The 19,786-nt window shown below is 40.3% G+C and overlaps 2 protein-coding genes across 2 annotated transcripts in view; one reads left to right on the top strand and one right to left on the bottom strand.

Moving 5' to 3' along the window:
• Positions 1-9,151, top strand: part of mia2 (MIA SH3 domain ER export factor 2) — a 79,483-nt gene extending 70,332 nt beyond the window's left edge. The window contains exons 28-30 of the mRNA XM_072267766.1: positions 5,758-5,843; positions 6,012-6,240; positions 8,482-9,151. Of these exons, the coding sequence (XP_072123867.1) occupies positions 5,758-5,843; positions 6,012-6,240; positions 8,482-8,642 (476 nt within the window). The 3' untranslated portion in view covers positions 8,643-9,151. The remainder of the gene's footprint in view (positions 1-5,757; positions 5,844-6,011; positions 6,241-8,481) is intronic.
• fbxo33 (F-box protein 33) lies at positions 9,088-18,867 on the bottom strand. Its single transcript, XM_072267795.1, has 3 exons — positions 18,233-18,867; positions 12,738-13,429; positions 9,088-12,164 (listed from the first exon to the last, which is right to left on the bottom strand). Exons 1-3 carry the CDS (start codon positions 18,640-18,642, stop codon positions 11,893-11,895), a joined length of 1,374 nt encoding a protein of 457 aa, XP_072123896.1. The 5' UTR covers positions 18,643-18,867; the 3' UTR covers positions 9,088-11,892.
• Positions 18,868-19,786: the final 919 nt, after the last annotated feature.

The raw sequence follows: 19,786 nt of genomic DNA, 5'->3' as shown, positions 1-19,786 counted from the left end.
GGGATTGTCTACTGGGTCTCTGTGGGTGGAAGTTAGGAACAGGAAGGGGTCAGTAACTTTACTGGGTGTTTTTTTATAGACCACCTAATAGTAACAGGGACATCGATGGGGAGATAGGGAGACAGATTCTGGAAAGATGCAATAAAAACAGGGTTGTCGTGGTGGGAGATTTTATTTCCCCAATATTGATTGGGATCTCCTCAGAGCAAGGGGTTTAGATTGGGTGGAATTTGCTAGGTGTGTTCAGGAAGGTTTCTGGACACAATATGTAGATAAGTCTACAAGAGCAGAGGCTGTATTTGATCTGGTATTGGGAAATGAACCTAGTCAGGTGTCAGGTCTCTCAGTGGGAGAGCATTTTGGAGATGGTGATCACAATTCTATCTCCTTTATCATAGCATTGGAGATGGATAGGAACAGACAAGTTAGGAAAGCCTTTAATTGGGGTAAGGGGAAATATGAGGCTATTAGGCAGGAACTTGGAATCATAAATTGGGAACAGATGTTTTCAGGGAAATGTACAGCAGAAATGTGGCAAATGTTCAGGGGATATTTGCATAGGTTTGTTCCAATGAGACAGGGAAAGGATGGTAGGGTACAGGAACCATGGCTGTTGAAAATCTAGTCAAGAAGAAAAGAAAAGCTTACGAAAGGTTAAAAAAACTAGGTAATAATAGAGATCTAGAAAATTATAAGGCTAGCAGGAAGGAGGTTAAGAATGAACTTAAAAGAGGCCATGAGAAGGCCTTGGCAAGCAGGATGAAGGAAAACCCCAAGGCATTCTACAAGTATGTGAAGAGCAAGAGGATAAGACGTGAGAGAATAGGACCAATCAAGTGTGAGAGTGGAAAAGTGTGTATGGAACCGGAGGAGGTAGCAGAGGTACTTCATGAACACTTAGCTTCAGTATTCATTACAGAAAAGGACCTTAGCAATTTTAGGGATGGCTTACAGCAGACTGAAAAGCTTGAGTATATAGACCTTAAGAAAGAGGATGTGCTGGAGCTTTTGGAAAGCATCAAGTTGGATAAGTCACTGGGACTGGATGAGATATACCCCAGGTAGGCTGTAGCTGTGGGAAGTGAGGGAGGAGATTTTGGAGCCTCTGGCAATGATCTTTGCATCATCAATGGGGACGGGAGAGGTTCCAGAGGATTGGAGGGTTGCAAATGTTGTTCCCTTGTTCAAGAAAGGGAGTAGAGGTAGCCCAGGAAATTATAGACCAGTGAGTCTTACTTCAGTTGTTGGTAAGTTGATGGAGAAGATCCTGAGAGGCAGGATTTATGAATATTTGGAGAGGCATAATATGATTAGGAATAGTCAACGTGGCTTTGCCAAAGTCAGGTCGAGCCTTAGGAGCCTGATTGAATTTTTTGAGGATGTGACTAAACATATTGATTAAGGTGGAGCAGTAGATATAGTGTATGTGGATTTCAGCAAAGCATTTGACAAGGTACCCCATGCAAGGCTTGAGAAAGTAAGGAGGCATGGGATCCAAGGGGACCTTGCTTTGTGGATCCAGAATTGGCTTGCCCACAGAAGGCAAAGGGTGGTTGTAGACAGGTCATATTCTGCTTGGAGATCGGTGACCAGTGGTGTGCCTCAGGGATCTGTTCTGGGACCCCTTCTCTTCGTGATTTTTATAAATGACATGGATGAAGAAGTGGAGAGATGGGTTAGTAAATTTGCTGATGACACAAAGGTTGGGGGTGTAGTGGAAAGTGTGGAAAGCTGTCAGAAGTTACGGTGGGACATTAATAGGATGCAAAACTGGGGGGAGGAGTGGCAGGTGGAGTTCGACCCAGATAAGTGTGAGGTGGTTCATTTTGGTAGGTCAAATATGATGGTAGAATATAGTAAGGCTCTTGGCAGTGTGGAGGATCAGTGGGATCTTGTGGTCCATATCCATAGGACATTCAAAGCTGCTGCGCGGGTTGGTTAAGAAGGCATACGTTGCATTGGCCTTAATCAACCGTGGGATTGAGTTCAAGAGCCGAGATGTAATGTTACAGCTGTCTCGGACCCTGGTCAGACCCCGCTTGCCGTCCTGTGCTCAGTTCTGGTCACCTCATTACTGGAAGGATGTGGAAACTATAGAAAGGGTGCAGAAGAGATTTACAAGGATGTTGCCTGGATTGGGGAGCTTGCCTTAGGAGATTAGGTTGAATGAACTTGACCTTTTCTCCTTGGAGCGACAGAGGATGAGAGGTGACCTGCTGGAGGTGTATAAGATGATTAGAGGCATTGATTGTGTGGATAGTCAGAGGCTTTTTCCCAGGGCCGAAATGGCTAACATGTGAGGGCACAGTTTTAAGGTGCTTGGAAGATGAGATGAGATGTATGGAGGAGATGTCTGGTAAGTTTTATACGCAGAGAGTGGTGAGTGCGTGGAATGGGCTGCCAGCAACTGTGGTGGAGGTAGATACAATAGGGTTTTTTAAGAGACTCCTGGATAGGTACATGGAGCTTCGAAAAGTAGAGGGCTTTGGTTAACCCCAGGTAATTTTGCAAAGAAAGTACATGTTCAGCGCAGCATGGTGGGCTGAAAGGCCTGTATTGTGCTGTAGGTTTTCTATATTCTAATAAGAAGCAAAGTAACCAACTCTTAATAAAAGTTAAGATGTTGATTTCTAGCTATAACTTGGGCTCAGAGTTTAGATCATTTTTTTCCTTAGCAGCAATGATGATTTATAAATTGGTACACCTCTACATTTGGAAAAGTGTCGTTCTGAATATATTTTCTGACTCTCTACATACATGTACATTCCTGTTTATTTACAATAGCTTACATTGCAAAAGAGAAATACAAAAAAAATAGATTTGGTTGGGGGGGGGGGTGCAGTTTAAATGAGAATTGCGGGGAACTGCGAACCAGAGTTCCAGGACAGCAAGTGGAATGGTTTTGGGAAAAGTAGCCTTAAGCCTACATAAAAAGACAAGAACTAAAAGGTTGAGAATGATGGGACTAATGTTCTGTCTATTTCAATGCAAGAAATATTGTAGGTATGAGCTCGGAGGATGAATAAACACATGGAATTATGATTTTGTAGCCATTAGTGAGACTTGGTTGCAGGAAGGGCAGGACTGGCAGGTCAGTGTTTCAAGCTCCATTGTTTTAGACATGATAGAGGGGCACAATTTAAAAAGAGAGAGGTACTAGTCATGGAAAATGATACAGCAGTGCTCAGACAGGAGTGCTTGCCTACTGAAGCTTTATGGGTGGAATTGGAGAATAAGAAAGGAGCGTCCACTTTAATAGGAGTGTAGTATAGACCTCCCAATAGTCAGTAGGATTTAGACAAGCAAATTTATAGAGAGATAACAGTTACAAGAAAAAAAAGGTTGCGATAGTAGGTGATTTGAACTTTGCACATATTGACTGGGATTGTCAAATGTGCTCAGAGAGATTTCCTTAATCAAAATACATAGAAGTCACAAATATAGAGAGCACGATACTAGATCTTCTATTAGGGAATGAGACAGGGAAGGTGACTTCGGATCTAGTATTCACAGTTCCATTAGTTTCAGCATAATTATGGAGAAGAATAGGACAGGTCTTGGATTGAGATTCTAAATTGGAAAATGTCCATTTTTTTTGATGGCAGGTGAGGACTAGGAATGGTTGTTTTCTGGCAAAGGGATGCTTGGTAAGTGGGAGGCTTTCAAAAGTGAAATATTGGGAGTACAGAGTTAGTAGGTTCCTGTCAGAATAAAAGCCAAGAATAACAGGTTTAGGGAATCTTGATTTTCAAGGGATATTGAGACCCTGGTTAAGGAGTTGCATAGCAGGTATATGCAAGAAGTAAGAAATGAGGTACTTGAAAAGTATAAGAAATGCAAGAGAACACTTAAAAGGGAAATCCAGAAGGATAAAGGGGGACATGATGTTGCTCTGATAGACAACATGAAGGAGAATCCCAAGGGTTTCTGCAGATACATTTAGAGCAGAAAGAAAAACAAGGAACAAAATTTATGTTTACTATATTTACTCAGGAGATGGACACAGTATATAGAGCTGAGGCAAAACAGTAGTGAGGGTCGTATCCAGATCACAGAAGCTGTCTTGCTGTCTTGAGGTACATTAGGGTGGATAAGTAAGACCCCAGGGCATGACAAGGTGTCATCTTGGACTTTGTGGGTGGCTGGTGCAGAAACTGTAGGGGCCATTGCCCAGAGATATTTAACTATCCTTGGCCTCAGGTGAAGGGCTGGAGAATAGCTAATGTTGTCCTATTGTTCAAGAAAGGCTCTACGAATACACCAAGAATTTATAAGCAATGAGCCTGATAGCAGTCATGGGTAAATTATTGGAACATATTCTAATGGACAGGATATATATATATAAGTGATAGTCAACTTGGCTTTTTGTGTGATACATCATGTCAAATCAGCCTTAGAGTTTTTTGAGGAGGATAGCAGGAAAGGCAGTGGAGATTGTCTACATGGACTTTAGCAGAGCCTCTATCAGGTCCACATGGGAGGCTGGTCCAGGAGGTTCAGTCGCTTGACATTCAGGATGTAGTAAATTTGTTTCAACATTAGCTTAGCAGAAGGTGGAGCGTGCTACTAGATGGTTCACTCTCTGACTGGAGATCAGTGCTGGGTCTGTTGTTTGTCATCTCTATTAATGACTTGAATGATAATGTGGAAAACTGGATCAGCAAATTTGCAGAATACACCAAGGTTTGGGGCATACTGAGCAGTGAGTAAGGCTATCAAAGCTTGCAGATCCAGACCAGCTGAAAACATGGCAGATGGAGTTTAATACAGACAAGTGTGCGGTGATTGCACTTTGGGAGGACAAACCAGTGTAGGACTTGCACAGTGGAAAGTAGGGAACTGGGGAGTGCAGAAGAACAGGGGAATATAGATCCATTAATTCCGTCAAGGTGGCATCACAGGTCGATAAGCTTGTAAAGAAAGCTTTTTGGCACATTGGCCTTCATAAATCAGAAGACTGAGTACAGGAGTTGGGATGTTATGTTGAAGTTGTATAAGATGTTGGTGAGAAATACACACAAAATGCTGGCAGAACTCAGCAGGTGGAGGAGCATCTATGCAAATAAATGAACAGTCAATGTTTTGGCCCGAGATCCATCATCAGGCCCCAACGAAGGGTCCTTGCCCAAAACTTCAACTGTTCATTCACTCCCATAGATTCTGCATGACTTGTTGAGTTTCGCCAGCACTTTGTGTGTGTTGATCTGGATTTCCAGCCTCTGCAGGATCTCTTGTGTCTATAAGATGTTGGTCAGGCCAAATGTCGGGGTATTGTGTGCAGTCCTGGTCACCTATGTACGGGAAAGATATCAATAAGATTGAGAGTACAGAGAAAACTTACAAGGATGCCCCTGGACTTGAAGACCTCAGTTATTAGGAAAGATATGATTAGAATTTGACTGTATTTCCTGGAGCATAGGAAAATGAGGGGATATTTGATAGTGGTATAAAATTTGAGAGGGTATAGATGGGATAAATGCAAGCAGGTTTTTTTTTACTGCAGTTGCATGACACTAGAACTAGAGGTCATAGTTCAAGGGTGAAAGATGAAATATTTAAGGGGAACTTCACTCGGAGCGTAGTGCAAGTGTGGAACGAGCTGCTGGGATGGGAGGGGTATGGTAGCCTATACTCCAGGTGCAGGCCAGTGGCACTGTGCAGATCACCACACTGAATGGGCCAAATGGCCTGTTTCTATGCTATTGTGTTCTATGACTAAAACTATCTGATATATTTATAACTCACTTTCACCTTCAGCTTTGATATGTGAAGATGGGCGTCCCAAACTAGAAAATAGCATGCAAACTTCAAATTCTGCTTCAGAAAGCCAGGCCCAAGATTGTGTAAGTGTAGTCCATTCTTCTTGTGTCTTATTTCTGCACAGATTATTATGTTTGCATACCATTAGAGCATTTGTTCATAATGAGCTTCAGAGTTATTGGAACCTCTATGCTTTTATTTGATTTGAGACTTTATATTGGAGAAGTAGCCATGTATAATCTTCTCTGCAGGACTTATTAAATGCATCTCTAAACCAGTCTCTTCCTGTGGAAGCTGAGTTTGGAATTCGACCTGGTTTCCCACTTGCCTATCCCAGCCACGTTCCCTCATTACCTGTTGATTTAAGAGGTCATGTTCCACTCAGAGGACATCCACTACCTCCACGTGTTGGAATCTATGGTCCTCCGGAACGTTTCCCGCTAAGAGCTTTTGGTTTGCCGCCTCATCCTTCCATGGGAAGTAAGTATACATTTATTTATCCAATTGACTGCTATGTATGTATAGTGAAATCATCTATTTGTATTTGAAAAGTCGTGTAGAAAGGTAAAGGAAAATGTATTAAGGTGGAAGCAACCATTCTTTGTAGGTGATATTTGATTGGTGGCATGCTTACCATTATATACAAAGCAATATTTTTCTATGCATTTCCCAACCACGAAAAGATGCAGTCAGCAGCTACCTTTTCCTCCTTTAGCCCCTGAGTTATGGTTAATATAAACTGGGATTGATTTTGGATCTATTGTGTGGACAAGTCCTTTGTCCATACTTAAATTTAGAAGCGAATGTAATTTCCTGGCAATCCGCCTCGGGCTATAACTTCACTGCTCATCAGTGGAGCATCTGCTTGAAGATAGCATTTCCACCAGCAGTATACAGTCAAGATGAAATTCTCAATATTGACACTGGAACTCCTAATGTCTCATGCTATCAAGTCAAAGATGGACTTCGACCAGTTTGTTGATCATCACCACTGGTCTTTCTCAGCTGATGAATCATTTTCCTTCCATGTTGAGCACCATTTAGAAACATTTAATGTGGTAACAACTTAGAATATGCTTTGACTGTACACCTTCAGTGTTCATTGCAGTCATCAGTAGCATCACCACCACCGATAAAACTAGCCCAACTCCTGTAAGACATCAACTGTTTGCTGCAGACTTCATTTGGTAGCAGAGCGATAATACAAGATTAGAAACCACCTTATTTCTTGCTCATCAGCTGCATCTGTATGTGATAATATTGGTAGGAGTGCAGTGCTCACATTGAGGGCACGTACGAAGTTATTTTTTGGGACTTCCATTGTGCAAATGGGGTAGATTCAAAAAAGACAGCAGCTCTGTAAGCAATGTCTGATCAACAAAAACATTGTGTAAGAAAAATATGATCCAATGAAACTGTTCCAGTACAACGTAATGCAGAAATCTACTTGGGCATGTAGAAAATTGTTGCAGCATGTCCTACCTCAAAAACTAGGATAAATTGCTGGTTAGTCATGTTAGTTTACCCTGCTGCAACTGTAGTTAAATGTAGTCAACAACTCATTTTGCTCACTGATGCTCAGTTTGTGTTCTGCCACGTAGCTGCAGTTATTATAGCCTTGGTTTAAGCATAGACAGTTCCATGAGATAAACGTAAGATTAATTGAGGAATAAATTCTCATCTGCTGAAGTCTGATTTATGACATCTTAGTCTGATGTTAATGTAGAACCTTGAGGCAATAATCCAGTTTCATTCATCTCCAATTGTCTTATCAATAACTTTTCCTCCATTCATAAAGTATGAAGTAGACGTTAATTTTTTTGTGTTGCTTATAGACATGTTAATTCTAGTTCCATTCACAATACTAGTAGGTTCATGCCTGCATATAGCAAGATAAGTTGTAATTACGATTGAACTGCTAAGTAGATGGTACATTTATCCAGTTCCCTTATGGATCTGTGCCGACTACCCCCACTTATTTAAGAGTGACCAGCCTCTTTCAGAGTTCAGAGAGTTGATATACTTGGAAAGAACATTTTGAGCAATAGTTATTTTTAATTACTTATTGCAATCTGTCAGTCTGATTTTATGCAGAAGGTAGGGTGAACTCTATCTTAACTAGTGTAGTTTTCCTGGTGAAAGTACTCCCCCTGTGCTGTTGGGGGGGGGGGGGTGTTCTGGAATTTAGACCCGGTGATGATGAGGCAACAACATTTTGAAGTCAAATGCTGTGCAACTTGTTGGAGTATTTGGTGTTTGCATGTATCTGAAGCCCTTGTACTTTTTGCTCTTACTTAACCCCTCTGAGTTTATAAAATAGAAATGTGAAGCTTCAACTTTCAACATGTGGGGAAATACCACCAGCTAGCAATTTCAATAACAGCAGCTTTGACTGTTAGCAGCATTATGCCTAAATGGGTTTATTTCTGTTAGAAGGTAAATCCCTTTTAATTAAAAACATTAGTGTTTATTAGGAATTTTGTCAACTCAACTTTAAAAAAAATATTTTGTTCACAACCATTGTAGATTTCAGCTTTTATGATGTGTCAAAACTGTTGCAGGAGATTGGCTGCCTGTATGGAAAAGGTAGTCAATCTATTCACTCCTAGTTGCTGGAGCCTGAGGTATTTAAGTAAGATAGATTGTCTAGGTGTTGCTGCTAGTTATTTGGCCAAAAGTTATAACTAAAATTCCAAGAAAAACTTTTGTTCTTTATTTTAGTAAGAGATCCATTGCGACCATATGTGAGTAATTTCCCACCACCTCGGCCAACTTTCCTACCACCCAGACCAGTTCCAGGTATTGCTGGCGGCCTTCTTCCTTCACGGCTTCCTCTATCCAGGTTTTCTTCAACTGAACATCCATTTTCACAAGATAAATAATTTGCTGATGGAACTGAATCAATGGCTGTCTGACTTATCAAAAAGTGCATTAGAGTGTAAAGTGTAGGTTACGATATTGCATTTTTTTGTTGATGTTTGCTATAATTGGTGGTAACCTTACACTTTGCATAAAGGCACACGTTTTCTGAAAGTGCTGTTTGATTAGAATTGTACACCTCAGGAGTCTTGCATAGAAGTTAAGCTTTTATTGTGCAATACTGCAGGGTTTTACCATGCACTGGTTTTAGTTAAGAGCATTGTTTTTATCCAGACCATTTTAGGTAAGGAATTTGTAAATGCTTAACTTGAATGGCAAAACAATATGAATTGTTGGAATTTTAATTAATGTCATTCATGTGCATGTCCAAGGTGGTACTAATACTAGTTCCACCACTGTAAATGCAGATTTATAGGCCTAAGATAAAAGGAATGTTTGAAGAACATATAGAATGTAAAAATGTTTATTGTAACATACTGAAAATAAAAACAAGGTTGATTTAAACAATGAACTTCTGATGTGCATTTTTTTTTTGCATACAACTTCACGTACATAGGAATGAAGGTAAATGGTTATGGGACTTTACAAGTTGTTTTTCCACATCCACTTTATATCCCTATCCACTTAGTTCTTAGGCATTAAATTGGTCAGTTTGGATCATTAATTGTTCTTGCACCTCTGGGGGGGGGGGTGGTGGAGAGAAGATATAGCAGTGATCCTTACGATGAAATCAGTCCTTAGATATGGTGATCAAACTTGGTCTGCTTCAAGATGCCACTATGAAAAGCAAGTACATCATATTTCACTACAAGGAGATAGCCTAAGAAAACAATGGTAGAATATTGTATTTAGTTACCACCACTCACCTATCTACTTCAAAAAAGATAAAGCAATAAGAGGTCAAATTCAAGCAGCAGCTCACTAACTAAAGACAGGCAAATAAATGGAACAATCCTAGGAATGATTTGCACAAATTTCAGGCTAACAGTAACTGATGGAATTTGGGATTGAGTTGGAATGATAATTGATAATGGTTCCGTTTGTTATTAACAAATTGTGAAATATTCCCTAAAACAGATAATCGTACTACTGTTTGCTGTCTAATTGCGTTGCAATGACTTTCTGAGAAAACCAAAATATTTTCATTGAATAGCACTGTGCACTTGAAATAAAGCAATGAGAGAAACAATAGACAGACAATTCAAAATCCCTAAACAGCAGTGGTCTATGTAAACACTGGCCTTGAATATTTTCTCTTCCATCAACTAGAGCAGGGGTCCATGGCATAAAATAAGAGGTTGGGAAACCCTGAACTACAGAATCCAAACCTTATTGCATCAACATTGGCGAGACATCCCTTGCTAAATGCAAGTTATCCAAGAGCTAAAGGACCTCAAGTTCCAAAAAAACATCATACCACATCTATTTGGAAACAGTGGTAAATAATCAGATAACTGATTTTGCAATATCCAACCATGATAAAGTCTAGCAAACATTAATTACAAGTGTAACTAGGTGGTTTATTGGTTCTATTTGGCCTCTGAAGTGCCTAGCAAAAATATGAAAATCCAACCAACCCAATTTAAGTGGCACTAAACAGAAGACAATTGCCATCTGAATACATCCCAAGAATGTATCATTCTATAATAATGGAACTAGTATCCTCAATATCTCACTTACCACAAATTCCTAGTATTTCTATTCTTAACAGGCAAGTATACAAGTCACTGCTTCTATACTATCCGCACAGCACATTCCTCAGTTACTGCCATCAAACAGTTTTGCCTAGCCAGAACATTCCATTATATAGAAATGCATACCATGAAGCAAACAAGTTTCAAAAAACACTGTAGAAAGATCTTCAAACAAGTCCAAGGGCCCAGTTCTTCTAATTATATTTAAACCTTTTTCACATCTTGATGGTTATTGGGGAAGAGTATTGTAGAATCATTATGGTAATGAAACCTCATAAGATCACTGCAATTTCATATTTGAAGTGCTAAACATTTAAGTAGTACGGTAGGAGCAAAATCAGTGATAAAGTTTGTAACCACACTTTACTGCAAATACTAATACAGTATTCAGAGTGTATGTAAACTAGTTTAGACTTTTAAACCAATCAATGTAGTTACTGTCAGTACATGCAACTTCTGGCAAAGCCTACAACATGATAAAGCTTAAAACGTCATTGTAAATTCCCAAAACTTTAGCACTAAACATTACGTAAATAAGACATTTGAATGCTTTATTGATAGATTAAAACAATCAGCAGTCAACACAACTTTAAACATTAATTTAACATTCAACTGCTTTCCTCACATTTTCTGTCAGTATTTCATATGATCTCATTCAATGATAAAATCTCACCACATCTGGCATTTTCATACATTGCACCAGTGGATCCACTCTACAGATGTACATATAAAATCCGCATGGTAAGTGCATTAATCACTGGAGACACGCAACATAATGCACACCTGTCAAAATGCATCATCTTTGACAAGATGGTAAAACCATTTGAAACAATCACCACTCACACTTTCTTCATAAATAGAATCTTGACATATGTTGCATACAGTAAATTTGTTTTACAAGCTTATACAAAGCAGCCAGGTCACAGCACTGCTGGGCAGCATGATGGCCACACTGAGTAATACTGGCTGTCCTTTACATTAAATGCACAACATTCGTACCACTTAAAACTGGGGTCAGGTGCTAGTCTCACAGAGACCACGACTGTACCCGCGGTTGCCCTGAACATTGCGGCTTTTAAAGCCTCTTGCTTTAACAAGATTTTAAAAGTTATCCTAGTGGAATGTTCTCAAAAATCATAGCAGCAGCTCATAGCTTTGTTAGAACTGATTTTTTTTTGTATTCACTATTCACAGTGAACCAGGTGCACGTTCATTTAAGAGCTGAAAGTTGTTGACTGAGCCACAGCACAGCTGTGTACCACAGGTCGAAAATTCGACCTTTTAAACTCGTAGGTTCTGGCTGACCAGCCATTGGCCTGCCCCTGCCAGCATGTGGGCACTTCTTCATTCTGTTTTCTTTGGCAGTTGACACAGGCGCTGACAGAGAAAATCCAGTGACTCTTGCCACATCTACTTCTAAACCAATACCGACTACATTTACAGGTTAAGCAAGATAAACAAGTGTATATATTTATAACTAATACTAATTAACAGCACATGTAAATGTTAACTTATTACTGAAAAATGCAGGGCCCTCTAATACACAAGTTTTGAAATGCTAAATGCCTTCACTGAAGCGCTGCATCTCTTTGTAAAAATAACGAGTGGTCTCACTGAAAACGTAAAGGGTTTCATTTTTCATTACTGGATGCCACCGCTTTCCTAAGCCTATGGACACTTCTTCAATGAGATTCTGCACAGGATCTCCATCCAGGTCAGCCATCGCATCTTCATCAAAATTAATGCTTTCCTCAGTGACCTCCAGGACTTGCAGCTCTGGCCCACGGAGCCGAGCTATAGCAATGAGATTATGCGCCCAAACTGCATAACCTGGATTGAGGAAAAAATTTAAAAATTAGGGACTCAAACAATATTTACACAATTATTTATTTATTTATTTATTTTACAGAATTCACACAAACTTGGCTATTAACTATGGACTCCAGATAAGGTTAAAATACATCACCAAGCAATCCACAATGCAGCACCATGACAATCACAATAAAGTTGCTATCTAAAATTTCACATTGCTGTTTTCCCAAGAAACCAGTTCAACAGTGGAAGCATAATCCTCTAAAACATATTTCACCAATTTAATATTCAGTACAAAAATTAGTTCATTGGCCAGAAATCTAATTTCATTTTAATGATTAACTGCTCTAGAAATTTTGACAATTTCATGGAACAGCACAGCACGGGAAGGCTCTTCAGCTAACATTATTTCTCCTGTAAATGTCTAATTTTGCACTGCTTTACTATTCAATCTATACAGTTTATTTTTCTGCAAAGTTTGTTGCTTTCTATTATTCAAGAATAAATACTCAAGAGAAACACAAGTCAAAAATTATCGCACCAAGACCAACATTAATACAAAAAAAAAGCACAAATAGACCCACTGCTTACCATGGATTGAAAGGTGAGAAAGCTTTGTACACTTCCATGCCAAAAGCACCAAAGGGTCTTCATTGCGGTTGTCGCTGAGATCTGGAAAACCATTAATGCCTTGCTCTGCATCCTTTATTAGGAGGAAGTGGGTAAGGGATTTGTCATACTGCCTGGATATGAGATCTACCACGGCACCTGAAACACCATTAGTTGAGCTGTCAAAGTGAATTCTCCCTAAAGGTATGCTTGGCTTCAGAATTCTAAGCAAAATGTCATTCCTGACATTAAAGGCCATGATGTAAACATGAAGATTTGCACAGTGCCTGGTAAGCACCTTCCAATCTGCATCTTGTGGCATGTTATCTAAAACGTGTATGTTGGACATCGAGAGATGATGTATTACAAGAGACAACCTATGCAAAGGCACATGGTTGCTGTTGGCGAGTACTCGTGTTACTTCAGCAGTAAAATCGCAGAAATCCAATGCAAGTGATCGCAGGTTAAGAAAGCGCTCCAACTCAACTGCCTCAATAATTGGGGTTTTATTAATAAAGTGGGTATCCAGGAGACTCAGATGTTCAATGCAGTTGGCACTGGACTGAGGCAAGGCTGCTAGTGTTGTGGGAGTTACTACCTCCAGCATAAAACCAAGGGAGAGCCATTTCAGATGTTTGGAATTTCCCAATACCTCTTCAATCAATTGTTGGATTCTGTAATAAACAAAAGTATTACATTTGCTACATTTCTAAACATCAGCAATTCATTTAAGACAAAAGCCCTTAAAATCCTTCAACTCTGCACCCAGAGTTTATTGGGAACAGGATGCATACTGAATCAGAGCTACAAGGATGAAACAAGAAAAATCCATGCACCCATCACTTACTGTCAATTGAAATCTGCACTTTTTCTTGATACTCCTTTCACCACAAAAATTCCCAGTTATACTTTAGATTTTACCATTGTCAGAACCAACTACACAGTTCCAATTATTAAAATACAGTTACTCCATTAGCTCAGTCCCTTTATACCCTCTGCCCCTCCCTGTTTCTCTGCAAGTTAAAGCATGTTTGAACTCCAATTCTGATCACAATTAACTGATCCTCTGTCCATAGATGCTGCCTGACCTGAGCATCTCAAACACTTATTTTAATTTCAGTTTTCCAGCATCTGCAGTTATTTGACTTTTTTTCATTATTTCTTTACACATTTAAGCTGTGGATTTCTGGGCTTTGAACTTTCTTATGTCATATATAGTAATCAGCTTCCATTTAATGAAAAAAACATTAAATACAAATTCCTTAATCAAGCAGTTACTTTCCTAAAAAAAAATGATCCATTGGTTGAAAGCTATGGAAAAATAATTCAATTGAAGGCACTTGCTTTTCAGGTTATATTAACATCCCCCACAGGATGGTTTTTTCAATTACCATTCTCTGTATTTTGCATGTTAGGTAACATTTTGGGGATGATAGTAATTTTTGGAATGTTGGTTTGATGAAAAGGGCAATACTCCAGGGTGTAGAACCTGCACCAAAGCGCACCTTCAAGCAAAATACAAAATACCTGGGCCAGTTGCATTCTTCTTCTCACTGCAGTATCAATGCTGCACATGAGATGGTGGCAAAGTATAGTTATTCCAAATTATATTGTCTCCCTCAGTTACTTAGTGTTCTTCAAACAAATATGTTGCAGGATGCTTTTCTAATTTAGTATTCATTATTTATTAAGAAAACATTTTCTTGATTTTTACTATTACGTCAGCTGTCATATTCCATGAACATGTTTAATCCACAGAATTGTACTTACCAGTCATGCTGATGATAATTACAGGGCTGAAACATCCAAAATAATTTTACAAACATTGACACGAACAGTGTCAATTCACTGCCAAAAAGCATTTAATAAGTTTCAGAATTAAAACAACATACTTGTTAAATAAAACAGAAGAGACAGCAATTATTTTTAAAAAGTTGTTCTCCTTCCACTCACAAACAGAACTGCTCCAAGATAGATGTGAAAGCCACACTATTCTGCAGTTTATTGGTGCTGTGATGCTTTTGGTATTTTGCAGGCTCCTCCATAAATGTCTAACTCAGCTCAGAATGCCCTAACAAATTCAAAAAAAAACCCAAGAAACACTGAAAACAGAAACACAAGCAAACTGAACGCAGGATCAGATCACCACAGGACAGTTTTCCTGAGTTTGACAAATTTCACTCAGATCTCAAACCACAACTAGACTACATTACTGCATAGATATTATTCATACTTCCTTCAGCATGACCACTTACTGCAGTAAAGCTGTAGACATGTGAATGAGCTACATCACACACCTATCCTAGCAACAAGCACAGACAAACGATGCAATGGAGGATCAGCTCTGCAACATGCAGCAACCACTCAATTTACAGAGCAGCCATAGCCCAGCCCCAAATCCTACCAGTTTGCTGAGAGATGGAGATTTGTAATGTGCATCAACTGTAGATCTTCATTTTATATTGATAGATAAGCTTTAGTGAAAACTGAGAATTCTGTACTTTTGATCTGCAAGCTATTTTAGTGGTAACATTTTCCAATCATATATAGCATATGTCTTTTTATGTTTCCTCCAACAAAGGAAATACGCTTTGATATTTGATTCCTTTACGTAAGGTACTGGGTCTTATGACAATCACATTAAAATATAATTGGAAATTAATTATCAAATTTCACTTTCATGTAGAGGCAGAGGCTAACTTCCATTTTTAATACATCAAGTTTCAGTATTAAACTCCTGAAAGTGCAATATACCCTAGTAAACCTTACCTTTAACAAAAGGGCAACAATTCCACTGGTATGAGACCTATATATTTTGTAAAAATCTATAAATTGTCTGGAGCAGCAGAAAATATTCTTTAGCATACTGAAGAACCAATGGATGCAGACTGGGATAAAAATAATCTGCTCAGACTTTTGTTTTAAGTAGCGATCTAAAGAAATAGAAATAAAAGAAAAAGAAAATGAAACCGGAAGAGAAATCACAAACATTAAAAAGACAGAAAAATAAAAGGGCAAATATAAGTTATACAAGAGACAAGAGACTCTTGTCATTGGTTAAAAAAAATTCTCCAAATCTAATGCAACCCAGCAGCTTTCTACAATAAAATAAAAACTCAAGCAAAACAAATAAAGAATATTTTAAGTTGCAGAATCAAAGATTTCCTTAAATGGTTCCAATTTTACAATCATAAGGAATATTGATTTTTTTCCCTTTCTCATGATTTTTGTTTAGATATTTTTCTTTGTTTTATATTATTCATTGGTATCCTATATGATTGGGAGTTTTATCATTTAAGTATTATTTAGCTTTATAATCACTCGTTAATTATAACAATGTATTCCTGATAACTTTGTACTACCATCATGTTTATATCTTTATGAAACTAATAAAAAGATTGAAAAAGAAAGGAATATTGATTGCTGTATTAATTAGCCAGATAATTATGGTCAACAAGTCTGCATTTTTCACTGGGGTTTACTAATGGAAATATTACTTCCCTTACTATGACACTACCTTTAGTTAAATACAGTATGTATGATACAAAACAGTTGATCCTATAAAGATCTTAGAACTCACAGGACATAAATGTAACTACTACGTCGACTCAGGCCAGCGTCGGGCAAAATGTAAAGTTTTTAAGACTCTTAATCAATACTACTTGCCTACCACTACAAAGTGCCATATTTATATATTGCAATAACTCAAAGTAATATGCATTCAGTACAGCCTCAAAGCAAATATTAACAAAAAGAAAGCAAAATTTAAATCTTAGTTTCAATTTCAGCATCCTCAGGAATAAAGCTTGCACATCTAATTTTCACAATCCAAAGATGCAGAAGTAATATTAGCACTGCTCTTCACTGAGTTGTTCAGCTATTCTGTTGTACAAGTCTTCTTTACAGCCTGACCCAATGGATAAATCAAAAATGTCAAGATATGTCAGGGAAAAAGAATCTCTGGACTGCTTATTGTACCTTTTTTGGGGGGGAAATGGATAGACCTGGAGATTGAGAAATAGTAGAACAAAGGGACGTGGGAATGCAGGTCGATAATTCATTGAAAGTGGAGACACAGGAAGATAGGATTGTAAAGAAAGTTTTTGGCACATTGGCCTTCATAAATCCAAGTACTGCATACAGGCATTGGGATGTTATGTTGAAGTTGTACAAGACATTGGGCGAAACCTAATTTTGATTATTGTGTGCAGTTTTGGTCACCTGCCTACATGATTGTTGTAAATAAGGTTGAAAGAGTACTGAGAAAGTTCACAAGGATTTTGCAGGACAGGAGGATCCGAGTTATAACAAAAGATTGATAGATCAGCACTTTATTCCTTGGAATTTAGAAGACTGAGGTAAGATTTGATAGAGGTATACAAAATTATGAGGGGTATAGATAAGGTATATACCCCTTTTCCACTGAGGTTGGGTGGGACTACAACTAGAGGTTATGGGTTAAAGGTGAAAGGTGAAAAGTTTAAGGGAACAGAGGGGAAATTTTTTACTCAGAAGGTCATGAGAGCTGCCAGCACAAATGGTGCATGCGAGCTCAATTTCAACACTTAAGAGAAGTTTGGATAGGTACTTGGATGGTAGGGAGTATGGAGGGCTATGGTCGGGGTGCAGGTCAATGGGAGAAGGCAGTTTAAATGGTTTGGCATGGACTCGATGGACCAGCGGGCCAGCACTCTGTAACGTACTTTTCTATGACTATTTGTTGAGGCTCTGTATGTTACTATCAGTATTATTGATAAAGTTAAGATTTTATGGATTTTAAAGTTTAAAACACAAACACGAGAAGGTCTGCAGATGCTGGAAATCCAAAGCAACATACCAAATTGCTGGAGGAACTCAGCAGGTTAGGCAGCATCTACGGAAGTTCCGCTACTTGCTAAATGATCTCCCCCATGCTACATACCAGCCAGTAAAAAAGGCACAAACAGTAGTTGGCAAAAAAAACACTAGCCAAGTCCCAGCATGACGGGGAGGAAGAAAACAGGTATTTTAATCAATTAAATATCCATTAATATTATGTAAAGATAGGACAAAAATGACCCTGTGCAAAGTTTCGCTGCTCGCTCTATGAAAATGTAGGGCCCAGGACAGGCGGACCCACAAAGCCAAATGTTTCCCAAGCGCACTGAAGACTCACAGAACATGTTATTTTTAAAGGTGCAACAATCAATATTTTGGAGGAAGGGTGCGAAAGTGCCTGTAACAAACACACTAAGTAATAGAATCGGCTGCAATTCTCTGCTCCCTAACTCATAAAGGGCTTGTGGATACTGAGAAACAACGCGATATTGCAGCAGAGAGAACTGAGACCAAAGCCACTACATATCAATCGCTCGGGGAAGGAAGGGACAGTCAGGTAGACAAACAAGATGTCGTGCAACATGAACAGGGCACGGCTTCCAAGCCTGTCTGGGACCCCGGACCCCTGCCTCCCGCTCTCCCCCCTGCCGGACACCTACTCGTGCGAGTGTTTGTCGTCAGGCTCCTGCAGGTATATGTCGCCGAACACGCTGAGTTTCTGCAGGTTGCGGTTGCTCCTCACGCTTTTCAACACGCATACAACCTCGTCCATGTAACTCCTGAGGGGGTCGGGCCGGCCCCCGCCGCCACTCTCGAACTCCACCCGCAGCTCCCGCACGAATGAGCCGCACTTCTTCATGAGGAAGTCGAGGCGGCAGCGCTCGGCGGCCGAGCCGCGGAGGCGGAGCCGCAGCTCCGGCCACAGCGAAGGGTAGAAGAGGCACTCGCGCCACTTGGAGCAGACGGACGAGGCCCGCAACCGGTCCCAGGGGGGCAGGAAGGAGAAGATGTGCACGATGACTTCGCACGGCAGGGCGGCCGCCGCCGCCATGGCCCCGCACAACGCCATCGCCCGGCTCCCGGCCTGCCGCCCCGGCCGCCCGCCCCTCACTCCTTCCCCTCCCACAGCGGTTGGTTCTGGGCCGCGGAGCGCCGTTCCAGCTCACTCTATCGGTCCGCTCCACCCCCCGGTGGCTCCCGGCCACTCGCTAACTTCACGCCCTCAGCGCCGCCACCACTATCTCATCGCCTCCACTTCCAGTCCCGGCTCGGGGCCTCGCACCGGAAGTGAGGCGGGAACGCTGCAAAGCAGAGGCGGCGGGGGGGGTGAGTTAATCCAGCACACTACAGCCACCTCAGAAACCACAGTGGAAAACCTCGCTAATTTACACACTATAAATATTATTTTAAACTACTTTAGCAATGCTGGAATAAAGTTATCTGGAAGCTCTAAAGACTCGGTTACTTTTATCTCCTAATCTCAGGATCCCCCCGCGTTTTCAGCTAATTTCGGAGCCACAAGCCTGTTTACAAAATTCTGCGCGACCGTCACGTGATATGACATCAGCCTGTGGGAGGAAGCGTGGGGGGAGGGGGAGAGACAGGCAACTCGGCCCCACCGGCCCGGGAGCCAGAGAGCTGCCAGCACTTTTACTAATTCCCCCCCCCCTTCTAATCCCAAAAGACCAAAGACCTCAAATAACAGGAATTCTGCAGATGCTGGAAATTCAAGCAACACACATCAAAGTTGCTGGTGAACGCAGCAGGCCAGGCAGCATCTGTAGGAAGAGGTGCAGTCGACGTTTCAGGCCGAGACCCTTCGTCAGGACCTCAAATGTTATGTTTCTTCCACACGAAATAGATGCAGAAGTGTACGTACCACCTGGCTCAACAGCCCAAATCCTACAGACGCTGGAAATCCAGATTACCACACACAAAATGCTGAAAGAAACGAGCCAGGAACCGGTCAAGATCACGGCCCTATTGAGTTCCTCCAGGCTCAAGAATAGATTCTGTCCCACTGTTACCAGATTCTTGAACGACAAAGTGGGACTCCTGGCCTCACGATCTACCTCGTTATGATCTTGCACTTATCGTCCACCTACACTGCACTTTTCCCGTAGCTTTTACACTTTATTAAGTATTATTATTGTTTTACCCTATTCTAGCACAATGCAGTGTGTAATAATTTGATCTGTATAAACAGTATACAA

The sequence above is a fragment of the Mobula birostris genome, chromosome 1 (assembly GCF_030028105.1).
Source record: "Mobula birostris isolate sMobBir1 chromosome 1, sMobBir1.hap1, whole genome shotgun sequence".
Lineage (NCBI taxonomy): Eukaryota > Metazoa > Chordata > Chondrichthyes > Myliobatiformes > Myliobatidae > Mobula > Mobula birostris.
Note: the sequence above shows the minus strand (reverse complement) of the source record. Positions and strands in the feature narration are given on the sequence as shown.